The sequence below is a fragment of the Anolis sagrei genome, chromosome Y, assembly GCF_037176765.1.
Source record: "Anolis sagrei isolate rAnoSag1 chromosome Y, rAnoSag1.mat, whole genome shotgun sequence".
Lineage (NCBI taxonomy): Eukaryota > Metazoa > Chordata > Lepidosauria > Squamata > Dactyloidae > Anolis > Anolis sagrei.
Genome location: NC_090035.1, coordinates 75,173,575 through 75,193,375, shown reverse-complemented (window position 1 = coordinate 75,193,375; position 19,801 = coordinate 75,173,575). Strand labels below are relative to the sequence as shown.

The 19,801-nt window shown below is 45.3% G+C and overlaps 2 protein-coding genes across 16 annotated transcripts in view; one reads left to right on the top strand and one right to left on the bottom strand.

The window, feature by feature from the left end:
* The window catches only part of LOC132780558 (mitogen-activated protein kinase kinase kinase kinase 1), a 68,743-nt gene extending 52,186 nt beyond the window's left edge, over positions 1-16,557 (top strand). The window contains exons 21-32 of the mRNA XM_067462476.1: positions 170-254; positions 1,674-1,750; positions 4,555-4,615; positions 8,537-8,642; positions 8,837-8,895; positions 9,211-9,314; positions 10,284-10,458; positions 11,834-11,902; positions 11,995-12,078; positions 14,325-14,395; positions 14,698-14,753; positions 16,177-16,557. Of these exons, the coding sequence (XP_067318577.1) occupies positions 170-254; positions 1,674-1,750; positions 4,555-4,615; positions 8,537-8,642; positions 8,837-8,895; positions 9,211-9,314; positions 10,284-10,458; positions 11,834-11,902; positions 11,995-12,078; positions 14,325-14,395; positions 14,698-14,753; positions 16,177-16,246 (1,017 nt within the window). The 3' untranslated portion in view covers positions 16,247-16,557. The remainder of the gene's footprint in view (positions 1-169; positions 255-1,673; positions 1,751-4,554; positions 4,616-8,536; positions 8,643-8,836; positions 8,896-9,210; positions 9,315-10,283; positions 10,459-11,833; positions 11,903-11,994; positions 12,079-14,324; positions 14,396-14,697; positions 14,754-16,176) is intronic.
* Positions 16,558-17,763: 1,206 nt separating this feature from the next.
* Positions 17,764-19,801, bottom strand: part of LOC132780560 (ryanodine receptor 1) — a 259,347-nt gene continuing 257,309 nt past the window's right edge. For all 15 annotated transcript variants that reach the window (XM_067461902.1, XM_067461908.1, XM_067461905.1 and 12 more), the window contains one exon: positions 17,764-18,865. In XM_067461902.1, the coding sequence (XP_067318003.1) occupies positions 18,770-18,865 (96 nt within the window). In that variant the 3' untranslated portion in view covers positions 17,764-18,769. The remainder of the gene's footprint in view (positions 18,866-19,801) is intronic.

Sequence of the window (19,801 nt, the reverse complement as noted above, 5' to 3'; positions counted from 1 at the left end):
ACACATAACAAAATCAGCATCACAATCTGCAAGTTATCGATTTATGTAACAATGCAAGGTGTCAGATAATGAGATGGTGGTGGTGAATACAATAGGGTGGTGGTGGTTGGGTGCGTCCATCTTGGACACTCTCTTCCCTTGTATGACTGTCGCCTTCCTCTCTTTGTAGGACCGAGCACTGTTCAAGAAGGTGTTTAATGAATGCCCTTTACACATCACCTCAGCTACTACTTGGACACATCCAAACACCAACGGTAAGGGGAGGCAAGGCAAAGAGGGAAAAGTCAGTTTTGAGACGTTTTCCCCAGGACAGATGTTGCTCTACTTCTTGTTGTTTTGGTATACCTTCAAATCACTTTGGACTTGTGGTGATTCCAAGGCAAACTTTTCATGCTGTTTTCTTGGCAAGATTGTCTTCCTCTATTTATTTATTTATCGTATCAGGAGCAAACCAAGGGTACAGTTGTAATGTATTTTAAAAAACACAAAGTTTTAAAAACTTGTCATTATATTAAATGTCCTTTGGCCAGTAGTTGGCCACTTGGAGTGCCTCTGGTGTTGCTGCAAGAAGATCCTCCCTTGTGCATGTGGCAGGGCTCAGATTGCATTGCAGCAGGTGGTCAGTGGTTTGCTCTTCTCTACACTCACATGTCATGGACTCCACTTTGTGGCCCCATTTCTTAAGATTGGCTCTGCATCTCGTGGTGCCAGAGCGCAGTCTGTTCAGCACCTTCCAGGTTGCCTGGTCTCCTGTGTGTCCAGGAGGGAGTCTCTCATTTGGTGTCAGCCATAGATGGAGGTTCTGGGTTTTAGCCTGCCACTTTTGGACTCTGGCTTGCTGAGGTATTTCTTCAGGTATCTCTGTAGATCTTAGGAAGCTCTTTGTTGATTTAAGGTAGTGCTTCCCAAACTTATTTGGCCTACCTCCTGGAAATCAACTCTAATGAACCACCGCGGAGATTAAGCTCTTCTGGGGAGGCCCTGCTCTCAGTCCCACCACCATCTCAGGTGCGTTTGGTGGGGATGAGAGACAGGGCCTTCTCAGTGATTGCCCCTTGGCTATGGAACTCTCTTCCTAATGAGATCAGGTCAGTCTCCTCCCTCTTGTCCTTTAGACAGATGACAAAAACGTCTCTGTGGGACCGAGCCTTTGGGATTGTGCAATGAGGCAGTGATAGGAACTCTTAGTATGCCAACCAAATTGGATATGGTTGTTGAGACACTTTTAACTAGAGGATTTTAACGTCAAGATAAGTGCTTTTAATACTTTTATGTGTGTATGGTCTAGTATGTTTTGGCATTGAAAGTTTGCTGTTTATATGTCGTGCTCCGCCCTGAGTCCCCTTAAGGGTGAGAAGGGTGGAATATAAATGCTTTAAATAAATAAATAAGTAAATAATGTCTTTTGATGTATTGTCGAAGGCTTTCATGGCCGGAATCACTGGGTTGTTATAGGTTTTTTAGGGCTATATGGCCATGGTCTAGAGGCATTCTCTCCTGACGGATGCTTGCCATAGATGCAGGCAAAACGTCAGGAGAGAATGCCTCTAGAACATGGCCATATAGCCCAAAAAAACCTACAACAACCCAATGTCATTTGAGTCAAAAATAATGGCCAATGTGATGTCCACTTCCCTTGCCAACACAACCTGTATTTCCTCCCTGCTTTACAGAACTGCATTTAATTCTGGGTGCAGAAGAAGGGATCTTTGCCTTGAATCGGAGCGAGCTTGAGCCCACCCTAGAACTGGTGAGAACAATAGATCTATGCGAAGTGTATGAAGGACACAAACAATCAGGAAATTAATTCTAACTTTAGGTGGAACTCTTACATTACTGTGAAGTCTGTGGATCTGATCTTGTGTATAAAGGGTATGATTAGATTCCATGCTGTTTCGAAATATAAATAATCTATACGGCTCTGGCCCAGCGTATCTGTCCGAACGCATCTCTCTCTACGTCCCGCCTCGGAGTTTAAGATCTTCTGGGGAGGCCCTGCTCTCGGCCCCACCTCTATCACAAGTGAGATTGGTGGGGACGAAGAGCAGGGCCTTCTCGGTAGTGGTCCCTCACCTGTGGAATTCACTCCCCGGAGAAATTAGGTCATCGACATCCCTCCTCTCTTTTAGAAGGAAATTAAAAACATGGATTTGGGACCAGGCGTTTGGGTAACCTGGCAGACAGATAAAGGGCAATGACGACTAGAATTGATAGGAACTGACAATGTGGAATGAATTTACGGATTCTGAGCTGACGAACGTTGAGCATGAGATTGATTTTATTGATTGTGACATATAATTGATTGTTTTAAATGTTTATAATTGTTTTAACTGCTGTTTATATATGTTTTATTTTTATTGTTTGTGTAGGCATCAAATTGTGCCTTTTGTAAGCCGCCCTGAGTTCCCCCTCGGAGGTTGAGAAGGGCAGGGTAGAAATACGCGAAATAAAAAAATAAATAGTTTCATTATGAATTTGGGGTAGATGGGTGCAATATGAAGGGGTCTAGGAGAAAAACCCACCCAAGTTTAGTGGGGGAAGAATGGGCTCACCCGAGTCTGTAAAATGGCCTTAAAGCAGCATTTCTCAACCTGGGGGATCGGGACCCCTGAGGGGGGTCGCGAGAGGGTGTCAGAGGGGTCGCCGAAGACCAACAGAAAACACAGTATTTTCTGTTGGTCATGGGGAATCTGTGTAGGATGTTTCGCCCAATTCTGTCGTTGGTGGAGTTCAGAATGCTCTTTGAGTGTAGGTGAACTATACATCCCAGCAACTACAGCTCCCAAATGTGAAGGGAGCAAGCTTGTTTTCTGCTTCCCTGGAGACTAGGACGCGAAAGAATGGCTTCAAACTACAAGAGAGGAGATTCTATCTGAACATGAGGAAGAACTTCCTGACTGTGAGAGCCGTTCAGCAGTGGAACTCTCTGCCCCGGAGTGTGGCGGAGGCTCCTTCTTTGGAAGCTTTTAAACAGAGGCTGGATGGGGTGATTTGAATGCAATATTCCTGCTTCTTGGCAGGGGGTTGGACTGGATGGCCCATGAGGTCTCTTCCAACTCTTTGATTCTATGATTCTAAGGTCTTTTCCCCCCAAATTCCACCACTGTTCACATTTAGGCATATTGAGTATTTGTGCCAAGTTTGGTCCAGCCCCATTATTGTTTGGCTGCTCTCTGGATGTAGGTGGACTACAACTCCAGAACTCAAGGTCAATGCCCACCAAACCCTTCCAGTATGTTCTGTTGATCATGGGAGTTTTGTATGCCAAGATTGGTTCAATTCCATCATTGATGGAATTAAACCAATCTTGTTCAGAATGCTCTTTGATTGTAGGTGAATTATAAGTCCCTGCAACTGCAACTCCCAAATGATAAAATCAATACCCTCCAACCCCACCAGTATTCAAATTTGGGCATATCTGGTATTTGTGCCAAATTTGGCCCAGTGATTGAAAATACATCCTGCAGATCAGATATTTACATTATGATTCATAACAGTAGCAAAATGACAGTTATGAAGAAGCAACGAAAATAATGTTATAGTTGGGGGTCACCACAACATGAGGAACTCTTATTAAGGCAGTGGTTCTCAACCTTCCTAATGCCGTGACCCCTGAATACAGTCCCTCATGTTGTGGTGACCCCCAACCATAACATTGTTTTTGTTGCTACTTGATACTTGTCATTTTACTATTGTTATAAATCATAATGTAAATGTCAGATATGCAAGATGTATTTTCATTCACTGGACCAAACTGGGCACAAATACCCAATGCACCCACATGTAAATGCTAGTGGGGTTTATTATTTATTTACTTACTTTATTTATATACCACTTTTCTCAGCCCTCGGGGTTGGGGGAGGGCTGACTTTGTAATTTGGGAGTTGTAGTTGCTGGGATTTATAGTTCACCTACAATCAAACAGAATTCTGAACTCCACCAGCGATGGATTTGAACCTAATTTACCATACAGAACTCCCATGATCAATGGAAAACACTGGAAGGGTTTGGTGGGTATTGACCTTGAGTTTGGGAGTTGTAGTTCACCTATATCCAGAGAGCACTGTGGACTCAAACAATGATGGATCTGGACCAAACTTGGCATGAATACTCAATATGCTGAAATGTGAACACTGGAGGAGTTTGAGAAAAATAGACCTTAACATTTGGGAGTTGTAGTTGCTGGGATTTATCGTTCACCTACAATGAAATAACATTCTGAACCCCAGCAACGATAGAATTGGACCAAACTTCCCACACAGAACCCATGACCAACAGAAAATACTATGTTTTCTGATAGCCTTTGGTGACCCCTCTGACACCCCCTCGCGACCCCCACAGGGGTCCCAACCCCCAGGTTGAGAAACACTGTATTAAGGGGTCATGGCATTAGGAAGGTTGAGAAACACGGCCTTAAAGAGAGTCTGCACTGAATGAGCCTGGCAGTCTTCCCTTGGGAAAGAGAGGTAGGAGGCAGAAACCATTACAGAGAAATCTACGAAATTATTTTGTAGGGATTTTGACTTCTTTCTCTTCATTCCTCCCTCCCTCAAGCTCTATCACAGCCGCACAACATGGGTATACTGCATTGGGAATGTCCTCATGTCACTTTCTGGTGAGTTGATCATATTCAGGGCCGGGGTTTAGCATGTTGCGCTAAGCGTATTTCAGTCAAGTCCAATGCAGAAGACACAATAACATTGCACCCAGGCAAGAGGAAAAAGAACAGAACTTTCCTCTTATCAGCAGAGTTAAAACATAAACTTGCAATGTTGCAAATGTTACATAAACTTGAAATGTTGCAAATGTTGCAGCAGTGCAACAAACTTACACAGTCCTTGTAAGCAATACAGAATAAGGCTTCTTGATCTTCATCCAAATGAGAGAGCAGAAGAAATGGTTGAGCAAAATGCCTGAGCAAAGGCTCCTCAGAGAAAAAGCTAAACTGTATTCCAAAACCCATACAGTTATACCTCACCGGTTGTGGTCCAAACTTACTAGTTGACATACCTTAGCAGCTGCACATAATAATCAACAGTATAAGGTTTTCTTTAACACACACACACATACTTGATCCTGTTGCAACTTACTGTAACATAGCACAGCTGGTAAATCACCAGCAATGATGAGATCTACCAAATCAAAAATTACTAGTTCGAAGCCCCGGGTTGGCGTGAGCTGCTGACTGTCAAGCCCAGCTTACTGTTGACCTAAGCAGTTCGAAAACAGCTTGTGCTGTAATTAGAGAAATTAGGTACCGCTAAAACAAATGGGGAAGGTATTTTATGACACCACTAGCTGTTCCCTGCCATGTGTTGTTGTGGCCCAGTCTGTGTATATGTGTTTTTTGTGTGTATATATTTGTGTATATGTGTATATATGTAGTTTTGTGCATGCGGTGTTATGCATTTTTTATTTTTTGGCCTTTAAAGTTGCTTCTGCTGTATTTTTCAGTGTTTTTATGAGTGATGGTCACTTGTTGGCCTGATAGGTGTATTGTGTCCAAATTTGGTGACGATTCGTCCAGTGGTTTTTGAGTTATGTTAATCCCACAAACGAACATTACATTTTTATTTATATAGATAAAGAAAAAGATCAGAAAATACTGGGTGGCCAAAAGGGAGGAGGAAGTCCTGATGGCTCTTTGTGATGGAGCGACAGTACCTCGCTCCTCCCCCGTGGCTGGATTTCGAGCACAAACCTTCCAAGGCACCAAAAAGTTGGGTGTTGGTCAACACAACATCCCTCCTTCTGTTCTGTCTGTTTCTGTATTGTCTGTCCAAAAATGGCATTGAATGTTTGCCGTGTATGTGTATTGTGATTCAACCTGAGTTCCCTTGGGGAGACAGGGCGGAATATAAATAAAGTGTGATTATTATATTAGTGGAAAATAATAATAATAATAATAATAATTCAAAAATACATCACACAGTCCTAGATGCTTGGGAAGTGTTTGACTTGTGATTTTGTGATACGAAATCCAACATAGAGATATCATTTGCTGTGACATACTGTGCTTTTGTGTCGTAAAATAATAATAATAATAATAATAATAATAATAATAATAAACAACAACAACAACTTTAGGTTCTTGTGGGGTTTTTTGGGCTATAGAGCCATATTCTAGAGGCATTTCTCCTGACGTTCCGCCTGCATCTATGGCAAGCATCCTCAGAGGTTGTGAGGTCTGTTGGAAGTAGGAAAAATGGGTTTATATATATCTGTGGAATGGCTGGGGTGGGGCAAGGAGCTCTTCCCTGCTGCAGTTAGGTGTGAATGTTTAGCTGATCACCTTCATTAGCATTTGAAGGCCTGCCTGAGCCTGGGAAAATCTGTTAGGTGTTAATCTGTGCCTGGTTTTTTCCTCTCTGTTGTTTAGCTGTTATAATTTTAGAGTTTTTTAATACTGGTAGCCAGATTTTGTTCATTTTCATGGTCTCTTCCTTTCTGTTGAATTTGTCCACATGCTTGTGTATTTCAATGGCTTCTCTGTGTAGTCTGACATGGTAGTTGTTGGTGTGGTCCAGCATTTCTGTGTTCTCAAATAATATGCTGTGTCCAGGCTGGTTCATCAGGTGCTCTGCTATGGCTGACTTCTCTGGCTGGAGTAGTCTGCAGTGCCTTTCATGTTCCTTGATGCGTGTCTGGGCAATGCTGCGTTTGGTGGTCCCTATGTAGACTTGTCCACAGCTGCATGGTACACGGTAGACTCCTGCAGAGGTGAGAGGATCCCTCTTGTCCTTTGCTGAACGTAGCATTTGTTGGATTTTCTTGGTGGGTTTGTAGATTGTTTGTATGTTGTGTTTCCTCATCAGCTTCCCTATGCGATCAGTGGTTCCCTTGATGTATGGCAGGAACACTTTTCCTCTGGGTGGATCTTCATCTTTACGCTCATGGCTTGTTCTTAGTCTTGCAGCTCTTTAACAACAACTTTAATTATAACTCACCCTATCTCCACAGAGGGGCTCAGGGCAGTTTCCAAACAAAAAGTGGGAAACATTCGATGCCCTCATAAAAAACAAACACATAGATGGCTGAATTAGAGGAGAATCGGAAAAACTTGTGTGAGGATGGGAGGGTGGGAGCATCAGATTTAATACATGAAGTCATTGAGATAGCAGTGAGCTGAGATTAAGGGGCTGCTTTATTCTGCATCCAGCAGCCCTTGTCTGTCTGTGATAGGCAGTAGTCCCTTTAAAGAGGAGGGGGAATCTAGATCTTCCCAGGAGACTCAAGCAATAACAAACTGCTGCCTCTTTCCCTCGTTTGTGTGTTCTTCATTGATAACATTTGCCATGTTGATCGCACGCTGATTTTCTTGACTGCATGTATTCTGTGAAATGGGAGCTGGGCGGTATATTTGTCCTTTCAAGTGGGACACAGAGGCAGTGGGGCTCAGGATGAAGGAACAATCCTCTATGAGCCATTATTCATTTATTTATTTATTATTGACGACATTTATATGCCGCCCTTCTCACCCCGAAGGAGACTCAGGGCGGCTTACAAGATATATATACACATACACACACATACAATATATTATATTATTAGCATAGTACAATATCAGTATTAAATATTACTATATTGTACTATACCATTATATTGTAATATTATTAGTAATATTACATGTAATGTAAAATATGTAATTATATTATCATATTATTATTAGTATTATATTGTATTACATTATAATATTATAAATATTATATGTATATACAATATATTACATTACATTATATTATATTACTAGCCGTCCCCTGCCACACGTTGCTGTGGCCCAGTCTGTGTATATGTGTTGTGTGTGTGTGTATATATGTGTGTTTGCGCATGTGTGTGTGTATATATATGTGTGTGTTTATATGTGTACATGCATATTGTGTATATGTGTGTGCTTGTCTGTATGCATATTTGTGTGTATATATGTGTGCATGTTGTGTATATATGAGTGTATGTATGTGTATATGTGTGTATATATGTATATTTGTGTGTGCATGTGTATATATGTGTGTATGTATATGTATGTGTGTATATGTGTATATTTATGTGTGTTTGTGCATATATATATGAATGTGTGCATGTGTATATGTATATATGTGTGTATATATGTATATTTGTGTGTGCATGTGTATATATGTGTGTATGTATATGTATGTGTGTATATTTGTGTGTGTTTGTGCATATATATATATGAATGTGTGCATGTGTGTATATATATGTGTTTATGTATATGTATGTTTGTATATTTGTGTTTGTGCATATATATATATGAATGTGTGCATGTGTATATGAATATGAGTGTATGTGTGTATATATATGTGTGTGTATATATGTATATTTGTTTGTGCATGTGTATATGTGTGTATGTATATGTATGTGTGTATATTTGTGTGTTTGTGCATATATATACAAATGTGTGCATGTGTATATGTATATGTGTGTATGTGTATATGTATATATGGTGTTGTTAAGCTGTTGTTAAGCTGCACTCTTCCCTTGCTCTGTCTCTCCCAATGACTCCTGTTTTTCTCCCATTCAGGAAAGTCCTCCCAGCTTTTCTCGCACAGTTTGCTGGGCCTCTATGAGCAGAGCAGACGAGACCAGCGGCCCGGGATGGCCATTTCTCCCCACAGACTGTTACCTAGGTAAACCCATTCTACTGGTTGTTAGGAATTGTGGGAGTTGAAGTCCAAAACACCTGAAGGACCTATTCGTTGGCCCATGCATGTCCTAACAGGACCACAGCTTTCAAACCATGTTACCAAAAAGACACTCTGGCATCCCATCATGCATCTTCCCTCTATACACCTAGCTAATCGTGTTTTTCTCTGCCATTCAGGAAAAACATCATCACCACAAAGATCCAAGATACCAAAGGATGCCAGAAATGTTGCACAGGTGAGTGCTATTCCTACCCAGACCTGCAGAGGGAGGGGCAGTTCCCGCATCCCTTTGGCTTTCTTTTGGCCACCCAAATATCCACTCCGAATGTGCTAGATCAGGAGTCGTCAATTTTTTTAAACAGAGGGCCAGTTCATGTCCCCCCAGACTGCTGGGGGGCTAGACTATAGTTTGAAAAAACATGAACGCTTTGGGTTGTTGTAGGTTTTTCGGGCTATATGGCCATGTTCTAGAAGCATCCTCTCCTGACGTTTTGCCTGCATATATGGCACGCATCCTCAGAGGTGTGACCTATTTGCCCTTTCCTCGCAGCCATGAATGCACAAAGCAACTGCCACTATCTATGTGGGGCACTGGAGGCTGGTGTGGTGCTGCTGCAATGGTATGAACCCATGCAGAAATTCATGCTGGTCAAGGTAAGGTACCCCTTTTCTCTGATGAACCCTTGCCTCATCAAGGTCAATGTGTGCATCCCCAAGGAAAGAGGAAATGGCAAAGGAAATGAGTCTGGTAACATCCACTAATTGGCTGTGTGTGTGTGTTCTGGGATAGGGGAAGGATCCCGAACTTTGTTTCTTAGGGGCACATGGCTGCCATAGTTCTCTCCTACACGTTGCTTTGGCTGGAGCTGAATTATTGAATTTTATTTATTATTTATTTGTTTAGAACTTTTATATACCAGTCTTCTCACCTCCAACGAGGGACTCAGGCCAGTTTACAACAGAGGAATTCATACACAAGTTAAAACATCACATCCAATAATACATTAATAAAACACATTAAAATACAATCCTATAATTACATAAGGCCAGAATAAAAATCACAATTCATCCCCATCCGTCCGTGTGGTCAAGAGTTATTGACTCACTCATCAAATGCCAGATTCCAGAGCCAGGTTTTCACCAACTTTCTAAAGGTCAGGAGGGAAGGGGCAGTTCTAATCTCCAATGGGAGAGAGTTCCAGAGCCGAGGGGCCACCACCGAGAAGGCCCTGTCCTTCGTCCCCACCAGACGCGATTGCGAGGGTGGTGGGACCGAGAGCAGGGCCCCTCCAGAAGATCTTAACAACCTTGATGGTTCATAGGGGAGAATCCGTTCGGACAGGTAAACTGGGCCGGAGTCGTTTAGGGATTTATAGGTCAACACCAGCACTTTGAATTGTGCTCGGAAGCTAATTGGCAGCCAGTGGAGCTGGCGCAACAGAGTAGTATGCTCCCTGTACCCCACTCCTGTTAGTAATCTGTCTGCCGCGCATTGGACTAATTGCAGCTTCCGGGCAGTCTTCAGAGGCAACCCCACGTAGAGAGCGTTGCAGTAGTCTATACGGGATGTAATTTTGTCTCTCTCTCTCTCTCTCTCTCTCTCCCCTGCCTTCCCTTTGCCAGTATTTTGACTTCCCACTCCCCTCCCCACTGCCCGTCTTCGAGATGCTTGTGGCCCCTGACCAGGAGTATCCTTTGGTTTGCATTGGAGTGAGCAAGGGACCCCCAGGGCAGGCGGTCCAGTTCCAGATCATCAACCTCAATTCACTTACCTCCTGGTTCATTGACGACAGCAGCGGTAAGGCCACTCAAGAGTGTCTCGATGGGTTTGTGGACAGAGGTTACGCAGAGTTATCCTCAAAGAGGAAAAGCTGGATGACAGAAAGTGATGCTGCATTGGCAAGACCAAAGGTGGTCCAGCTCCTGCCATTTATAAAAGTATCTTTCCAAGCACATCCTTGGATGTACAAATAACAAGTATGCCCTGCTCCACATGCTGCATTTCAATGGGGATAAGAAACCTCAACCAGTCAAAATTCTCAGCTGGGATCCTGCATGGGAGATGTAACTATAATGATGTAGATGTAATCCATCCTCTGAGCTGGCCCCTCAAAGCCCACACCAAGCAAAGGAGTCCAGCATCGGTGAAGGAGGTGCTGAGAGATGGTGTGTATAAGCTGTGCCGCTAGCACTCTGGCACAACATTCATGAAGTTAGGGGGTCTGAAAATAGGCACCCAAACCTTGAAAAAGAGGAAAGGTAGTTTAGCAACAAATTGGGAGGGAGAGCCAATACTCCACAGGACAGGAGCAGGATTCAAAACGATCTTGACAGATTAGAGAGATGGGCCAAAACTAACAAAATGAAGTTTAACAGTGACAAATGCAAGATACTCCACTTTGGCAGGAAAAACAAAATGCAAAGATATAGAATGGGGGACAATGCCTGGCGTGTGAAAAAGATCTTGGAGTCCTTGTGGACAACAAGTTAAACATGAGCCAACAATGTGATGTGGCGGCAAAAAAAAGCCAATGGGATTTTGGCCTGCATTAATAGGAGTTTAGTGTCTAGATCTAGGGAAGTCATGCTCCCCATGCTCTATTCTGCTCTGGTTAGACCACACCTGGAATATTGTGTCCAATTCTGGGCACCACAATTCAAGAGAGATATTGACAAGCTGGAATGTGTCCAGAGGAGGGCGACTAAAATGATCAAGGGTCTGGAGAACAAGCCCTATGAGGAGAGGCTTAAGGAGCTGGGCATGTTTAGCCTGAAGAAGAGAAGGCTGAGAGGAGATATGATAGCCATGGATAAATATGTGAGAGGAAGCCACAGGGAGGAGGGAGCAAGCTTGTTTTCTGCTTCCTTGGAGACTAGGACGCGGAACAATGGCTTCAAACTACAAGAGAGGAGATTCCATCTGAACATGAGGAAGAACTTCCTGACTGTGAGAGCCGTTCAGCAGTGGAACTCTCTGCCCCGGAGTGTGGTGGAGGCTCCTTCTTTGGAAGCTTTTAAACAGAGGCTGGATGGCCATCTGTCAGGGGTGCTTTGAATGCAATATTCCTGCTTCTTGGCAGAATGGGGTTGGACTGGATGGCCCAGGAGGTCTCTTCCAACTCTTTGATTCTATGATCTTCCTGTTCTAAAAATAATGATGCATTTCTCCACAGAACCTGCATGCTCTGACCCTGTTCAGGTGACCCAGCTGGACAGCAAGAGAGTGCTGGTTCTGATGCACAGTAAGTGTGAATGAATTGGTTGAGGGTGTGTCAAGGTTGAGCAGGAGTGCAACTTTTTGTTGGTGCCCAAACAATTGGTTTTTGTTTCCTAGAAAGCATCCAGTTTGTCACCCTCCAAGGGCTGCTGCTTCAGTGCCCTCCGCAACTGACCTGTGATGTGGAAGTGGAGTCACTTGGTGAGTTCCTTTGGCTTGTTCTTCTCAGCATTCACATCTCATAACCTCTGTTTGCTGCAGCCCAGGCCTCCCTCCCCGTATTATTGCAAGCTATTGTGCCCTCCAGTTGTCCTGATTTAGCAGCAGCAGTCCCGGTTGATCCTGTCATTGTATTGTCGAAGGCTTTCACGGTTGGAATCACTGGGTTGTTGTAGGTTTTTCGGGCTATATGGCCATGTTCTAGAAACATTCTCTCCTGACGTTTTGCCTGCATCTATGGCAAGCATCCTCAGAGGCTGTGATGTCTGTTGGAAACTAGGAAACATTTTCCTAGTTTCCAACAGACCTCACAACCTCTGAGGATGCTTGCCATAGATGCAGGCAAAACGTCAGGAGAGAATGCTTCTGGTACATGGCCATGCAGCCCAGAAAACTTACAACAGCTCAGTGATTCTGGCCATGAAAGTCTTCGACAATACATCTCTGCTGAAATTGGAAAGCTCCGCTAAATTCATTCTTGTATTTCAAAGGCTGATTACTTTGTGCACAGCATGCATGTTTTGTGTGTATGAGGGTTGAATGAAAAGTAATGCCTCAACCTTCGTTATTTGGATTTGGATAGGAATATTTTAATAAATCAAACGCAGAAATAATCCTCAGAATATGCTCTTTAACTACCACTATTCGCTTTTCCACATAATCACCAGACAATTGGATACATTTCTGCCAACGATGAACAAAACCGTCAGAGAAGTCGACACTCTGTTTCCGCAACCAGTGTCTCACAGTTCTCTCATCCTGGGTACCCATCATGCGCAGATCTTCCAATAGCCAAGCAAAGCAATAATGTGACCCACACATTCTTGTGAAATGTCAATTATGCTTGAAATTTCTCTCTTGAGTGATACGACGATCGTCCTGAATCAGTCTGTCAACCTTTTGCTTGTGAAACTCGGTGGTTGCTGTCACAGGATGTCCAACTCTTTCTTTGTCACACAAGTCAAATGTTCCCACCTCAACATCTTTAAACATACTCACCCAATGACACACATTACTCACACCAACACAGTCATCATAAACAGCTTGCATTCTCTTTGGGGTGACACCTTCTGCTGTCAAGAATTCAATGACTGCACGTTGCTTAAGCTGCATTGACTGACCGTCTGCACAGGGTTCCATACTTCATACTTTAACAACACAACCATTAAATGCTAAGGCTTCCCGCCAAAATGGAACTGTAGAGGAGAGTCTACTGAACAAGCCAGTACCTGCCACATAACAGTACTGCCATCTGTCGAGGAGTTATGAAGGTGGAGGCATTACTTTTCATTCAACCCTCGTATATTGGAAGCTTGTCTGTGTAAGATTTGGATGTGGGATGGCCATGTTGGATTTTGTCTGGGCTGAAGGATTAAGTCCCCCTTTCGCCAAAGAACACATGTCTATTTTTTTGAAGGATTTGCATCGCCTGGCTCGAGAGCAGTACGTGTGAAAAAGATCTTGGAGTCCTCATGGACAACAAGTTAAACGTGAGCCAACAATGTGATGTGGCGGCAAAAAAAGCCAATGGGATTTTGGCCTGCATCAAGAGGAGCATAGTGTCTAGATCTAGGGAAGTAATGCTACCCCTCTATTCTGCTTTGGTTAGACCACATTACCTGGAATATTGTGTCCAGTTCTGGGCACCACAATTCAAGAGAGATATTGACAAGCTGGAATGTGTCCAGAGAAGGGCGACTAAAATGATCAAGGGTCTGGAGAACAAGCCCTACGAGGAGCGGCTTAAGGAGCTGGGCATGTTTAGCCTGAAAAAGAGAAGGCTGAGAGGAGATATGATAGCCATGTATAAATATGTGAGAGGAAGCCACAGGGAGGAGGGAGCAAGCTTGTTTTCTGCTTCCTTGGAGACTAGGACGCGGAACAATGGCTTCAAACTGCAAGAGAGGAGATTCCATCTGAACATGAGGAAGAACTTCCTGACTGTGAGAGCCGTTCAGCAGTGGAACTCTCTGCCCCGGAGCGTGGTGGAGGCTCCTTCTTTGGAAGCTTTTAAACAGAGGCTGGATGGCCATCTGTCAGGGGTGATTTGAATGCAATATTCCTGCTTCTTGGCAGGGGGTTGGACTGGATGGCCCATGAGGTGTCCTCCAACTCTTTGATTCTATGATTCTATGTCTGGCAAGGGCCTTCTGACTGCTCTTCATTATATATGGGGGAAAGGGGAAATAACACCACCCCATGTTCTGAATTTCCTCTTTTCTTTGCAGCGGTAGTGCACAACACTGTGTATGCATTTTGGCGGCATGGAGTGCAGACGTGGCTTATTGGATCACGACAGGTAAAGGGGGACCTTCTTCCTTTCCCTTGGGTTGTCATGTCAAAGACAGGATTGGTATTGGGAGACTCAGAAGGGATTTTGCAGATTCCTTCGAAATGTAGCCTACAACACATGGAGGTGAGCTGCCATCCAAGTACCAATCAGACATCCTGTTTAGCTCCTAAATTTCGATGCAAACTGATACCTTTAGAGGCGATTCCCATTTTATAGCGCCCAATACAAATATGGTTGACAGATTTGGGTGCCTATCTGTAGGAGGAGAGGGCTGGCCGGCCCTTTGTTGCAACTCATCCTTTCCTTAGGTGGCACAGGATCTGCGGGATCAGCGATGGACCTTCCGTCTACTGGGAGCCTCCAGGTATGAACAGTGATTTCCAAGTTCTTTTCAGTTCTCTTGTTTTCAAGACATTTTTGGGGGGTTTTTTGGCCTTTGCTTTGCACCTCGCTTTATCCATCCTGAATCCCCCAGGGGAGATAGAATGGAATATAAACAAAGTGTTGTTGTTGTTGTTATTGTTGTTGTTATGTTCTGACACCACCTCTAAAAAATTGGTCATGGCCAGTGTGCCCTCTCAAACTGATATCATTGTATTTTTGGGCTTGGCCTCATGTTAGCCCATTGGGGAGATGGTGGCGGGGTATAAATAAAGGCTGTCCAAGTCCTGAACCGATGCCTGGCTGCTGTGACGGTCTGGATGAGGGCAAGCAAATTGAAGTTGAATCCAGACAAGACAGAGGTCCTCCTGGTCAGTCGCAAGGCCGAGCAGGGTATAGGGTCGCAACCTGTGCTGGATGGGATCACACTCCCCTTGAAGGCACAGATTCGCAGCTTGGGAGTTCTCCTGGATTCATCACTAAGCCTGGAATCCCAGGTTGCAGCGGTGGCCAGGGGACCATTCACACAATTAAAACTTGTGCGCCAGTTTGCCCGTACCTTGGGAAGTCAGATTTGGCCACGGTGGTCCTCACTCTCGTTACATCTAGAATAGACTACTGCAATGCACTCTACGTGGGGTTGCCTTTGAAGACTGCTTGGAAGCTTCAAATAGTCCAATGAGAGGCAGCCAGGTTAATAACTGGGGCGGCATACAGGGAGCACTCAACTCTCATGTTACACCAGCTCCACTGGCTGCCAGTTTGCTACCGGGCACAATTCAAAGTACTGGCTTTGGCCTATAAAGCCCTAAATGGCTCCGGCCCAAATTACCTGTCCGAATGCATCTCCCCCTATGAACTATCATGGAGATTAAGATCCTCTGGGGAGGCCCTGCTTTCCGTCCTGCCATTGTCACAGGCACGATTGGTGGGGACGAGAGACAGGGCCTTCTCGGTGATTGCTCCCCGGCTATGGAACTCCGTTTCTGGTGAGATCAGGTCGGCCCCCTCCCTCCTGTCCTTTAGAAGGATGGTAAAAACTCGGCTGTGGGACCAAGCTTTTGGGACAGGGCAATGAAGTGGCAGTGGGAAAGATGACAGGGCCAATTGGATTTGATGCGGATGGCTAGGACGGTTTTAAATGGTGTATTTTAATATTTTGATAAATGTTTTTTAATGTTTATGTATTGTATGTGAATCTGTGTCCTGGCATTGAATGTTTGCCGTGTATATGCTGTGCTCCACCCTGAGTCCCCTTCGGGGTGAGAAGGGCAGAATAGAAACGTTTTAAATAAATAATAAATAATAATAAATAAGATGATTACTACTACTACTACTATTGTAAGTGACAGGAAATGTAAGTTGAGATTTGTGCTGTTCATTGTTCTCTTCCTTCCTTCCGCCAGCACTGTTGTATTAGAGACGCGGCCTGTGGATGAACCCAACTCCACCAGCAACCTCTATGTGCCAGAATGACCCTCGCCCAACGTTTACCTACAAGGCATTTGTACATACAGACTCTGGCAATTGTAGCCCTCTTTTTTGAGTCCCTTGGGCTGCCTCTGTATCTTCAACACGGACAGCCTTGCAGGAGGCATGGGAGGACTAAGAGCAACGCACCTGTCACATCCCTCGGTGGTGCCACAAAAACAGTAAGAGAAGGACTGGGTTGGAACACCCACTCTGCATTTCAATTGGTTCGGCACAAGTCCAGAGAGGTGTTGGTTTCCTGGTTTCCCTTTACATGCAAGCTTCACCTTAGTAAAGAATGTGCTCATTTCTCCCTGCCCTCCTTTTCAGTTAGTTCTTTGCTCTTTTTACATGTGTGTCTGAAGCACCTCTTGGTGTGGCTAAGCTCTCTTATCAGTGCCTGGTTTATTATCCTGGTGCTGGCTTGGGCTTAATGAAAGCAAAGCTGTTCAATACAACCAAGAGGCATTTGGATTGAGAGTATACGGACTGAGCAATTGTGCACGGTGCCCCAGAGAGGAAAGCTTTGAAAAAGATCTTGGAGTCCTCGTGGACAACAAGTTAAACATGAGTCAATAATGTGATGCGGCGGCAAAAAAAGTCAATGGGATGTTGGCGTCTAGTGTCTAGATCCAGGGAAGTCATGCTCCCCATGCTCTATTCTGCCTTGTTTAGACCACACCTGGAATATTGTGTCCAATTCTGGGCACCACAATTGAAGAGAGATATTGACAAGTTGGAATGTGTCCAGAGAAGAGCAACTAAAATGATCAAGGGTCTGGAGAACAAGCCCTATTTTGGTTGGTCGTGTCAGGAGCAAATCGCTTCTGGTGTGAGAGAATTGGCCGTCTGCAAGGACGTTGCCCAGGGGACGCCTGGATGATTTGATGTTTTTATCATCCTTGTGGGAGGCTTCTCTCATGTCCCCGCATGAGGAGCTGGAGCTGATAGAGGGAGCTCATCCGCCTCTCCCCGGATTTGAACCTTCATTCCTGCCGGCACAGGGGTTTAACCCACTGCGTCACCGGGGGCTCAACAAGCCCTATGAGGAGCGGCTTAAAGAGCTGGGCATATTTAGCCTGAAGAAGAGAAGGGTGAGAGGAGACATAATGGCCATGTATAAATACATGAGAGGAAGTCATAGGGAGGAGGGAGCAAGCTTGTTTTGTGCAGCCCTGGAGACTAGGACGCAATGGAACAATGGCTTCAAACTACAAGAAAGGAGATTCCATCTGAACATGAGGAAGAACTTCCTGACTGTGAGAGCTGTTCAGCAGTGGAACTCTCTGCCCTGGAGTGTGGTAGAGGCTCCCTCTTTGGAAGCTTTTAAACAGAGGCTGGATGGCCATCTGTTGGGGGTGGATCGAATGCAATTTTCCTGCTTCTTGGCTGGGGGTTGGACTGGATGGCCCATGAGGTCTCTTCCAACTCTATGATTCTGTGTTGCCCCTGCATGTACAGATTGGAATGAGAAACGTGCGCATCCCTAGGTATAAGGTAAAAGAGGACACCAACACAATGGCTGCAGCAGTCTATGGTTTTATTGGCAGGTAACCAAGCTGTGCTCAGAGAGGATGCGGGGAAGCACAGAGGTGTTTGGATCCAGCTGTCCCCATAGCAGGCCCCACTTATGATTTTGTATGGAAGTAGGACACGGTGGCGGACAGGACAGGAGTAGAACGGAGCATAATGCTCGCTCCGTTCTGGCTCCTTATGCACACACAAACACACATGAGGTTGGATGGGATGGGCTTCACCGGTGCCTCCCCAGCTCCACAGAAAAATTGTAGCACAGAGAAGTCCCACCATCACCATCACACAAAACCCCAAGCCCCACAAAATGAGACACAGCTTGGAGCGGAGTAGGCCCATACTGCAAAGGGGATTGATTGGGGGGGGGGGCGCATTAGTACCCCCCCCCCCCTTTTGGGACTGGCTCTAGAAGGCCAGCACCTTTCTCCCTCTGCCTGCCCTCCTTACAAGCCAATGTGAGATAGCAGCAAAATAACTCTCCTCTTCCTCCTTAACCCAAAATAGCATCTAGCTCCCACCCACAAAGGGCCCTCTTGTCCTAGGGCTAAGAGTCTATGAAAGGCACTTGAAACTGGGGGGGTCCTTTGTCCCAGGAAGGGAAGTATTGCATGGACACCCCCACGGGACAGGGAAGGGGCGGGAAGAGTTACTGGCCAAGCGTTACACTTAATTGCCGCCGTCCAGCCATCAACCATCAAGTCATTTTTCCTAAGGGTGGGTATTCCACCTCTTTCGTCCAGGGTTGGGTTGCATGGGTGTTTTTTTGGGGGGGGGGGGGGAGAAGAAGCAGCAGGACACACAAGAGACGGCGGCAACGACAGGGGGGCAGGTGGACAAGGCAGCTTCTCCCACTGCTTTCCGAAAGAGAAAAAGCCAGATCCGGTTTGCCACCCTGCATTGGCTGTGCCCCCATCTGCCCAGGGCCAAAGAAAGAGGGCCAGGAAGGTGGAGGCTGGGCAGGCACTTCCCTCCTTCAGACACCACCACAGGAAGCACCTAGCCGAGCTGATCCTCGTATTGCTTGCGGAAACAGTCGCCGGCAGGGAAGAAGTCCCAGCAGCGCTCTTGGTACATCTTCCAGACATAAGACTCCTGTGGGGGTTGGAGAGACAGAAGGTGGGTGAGAAGAGGACAGACTATGGGCTGAATCTAAGCACCAAAAGGAGAATGGGTGGCTCCATCCCACCAGAGTTGCCTCTTTATTCTACCGCTAGCTGTACCCGCCACGCTTTGCTGTGGCCAATCTTCCCTCCCTCTTTCTCTCCTTCCTTCACTCCCTCCTTCCTTCTTTTCCTTTCCTTCTTTCCCTCCTTCCTTCTCTACCTCTTTCCTTCCTTCCTTCACTTTTTGTTTTCATCCTTCCTTCTCTCTTGTACCCGCCATGCTTTGCTGTGGCCAATCTTCCCTCCTTCTTTCTCTCCTTCCTTCACTCCCTCCTTCCTTCTTTTCCTTTCCTTCCTTCCTTCCTTCCTTCACTTTTTGTTTTCATCCTTCCTTCTCTCTTGTACCCGCCATGCTTTGCTGTGGCCAATCTTCCCTCTCTTTCTCTCCTTCCTTTGCTCCCTCCTTCCTTCTTTTCCTTTCCTTCTTTCCTTCCTTCCTTCTCTACCTCTTTCCTTCCTTCCTTCCTTCACTTTTTGCTTTCATCCCTCCTTCTCTCTTGTAACTGCCACGCTTTGCTGTGGCCAATCTTCCCTCCCTCTTTCTCTCCTTCCTTCGCTCCCTCCTTCCTTCTTTTCCTTTCCTTCTTTCCTTCCTTCCTTCTCTACCTCTTTCCTTCCTTCCTTCACTTTTTGCTTTCATCCTTCCTTCTCTCTTGTACCCGCCACGCTTTGCTGTGGCCAATCTTCCCTCCCTCTTTCTCTTCTCCCTTCACTCCCTCCTTCCTTCTTTTCCTTTCCTTCTTTCCTTCCTTCCTTCTCTACCTCTTTCCTTCCTTCCTTCACTTTTTGCTTTCATCCTTCCTTCTCTCTTGTACCCGCCATGCTTTGCTGTGGCCAATCTTCCCTCCCTCTTTCTCTCCTCCCT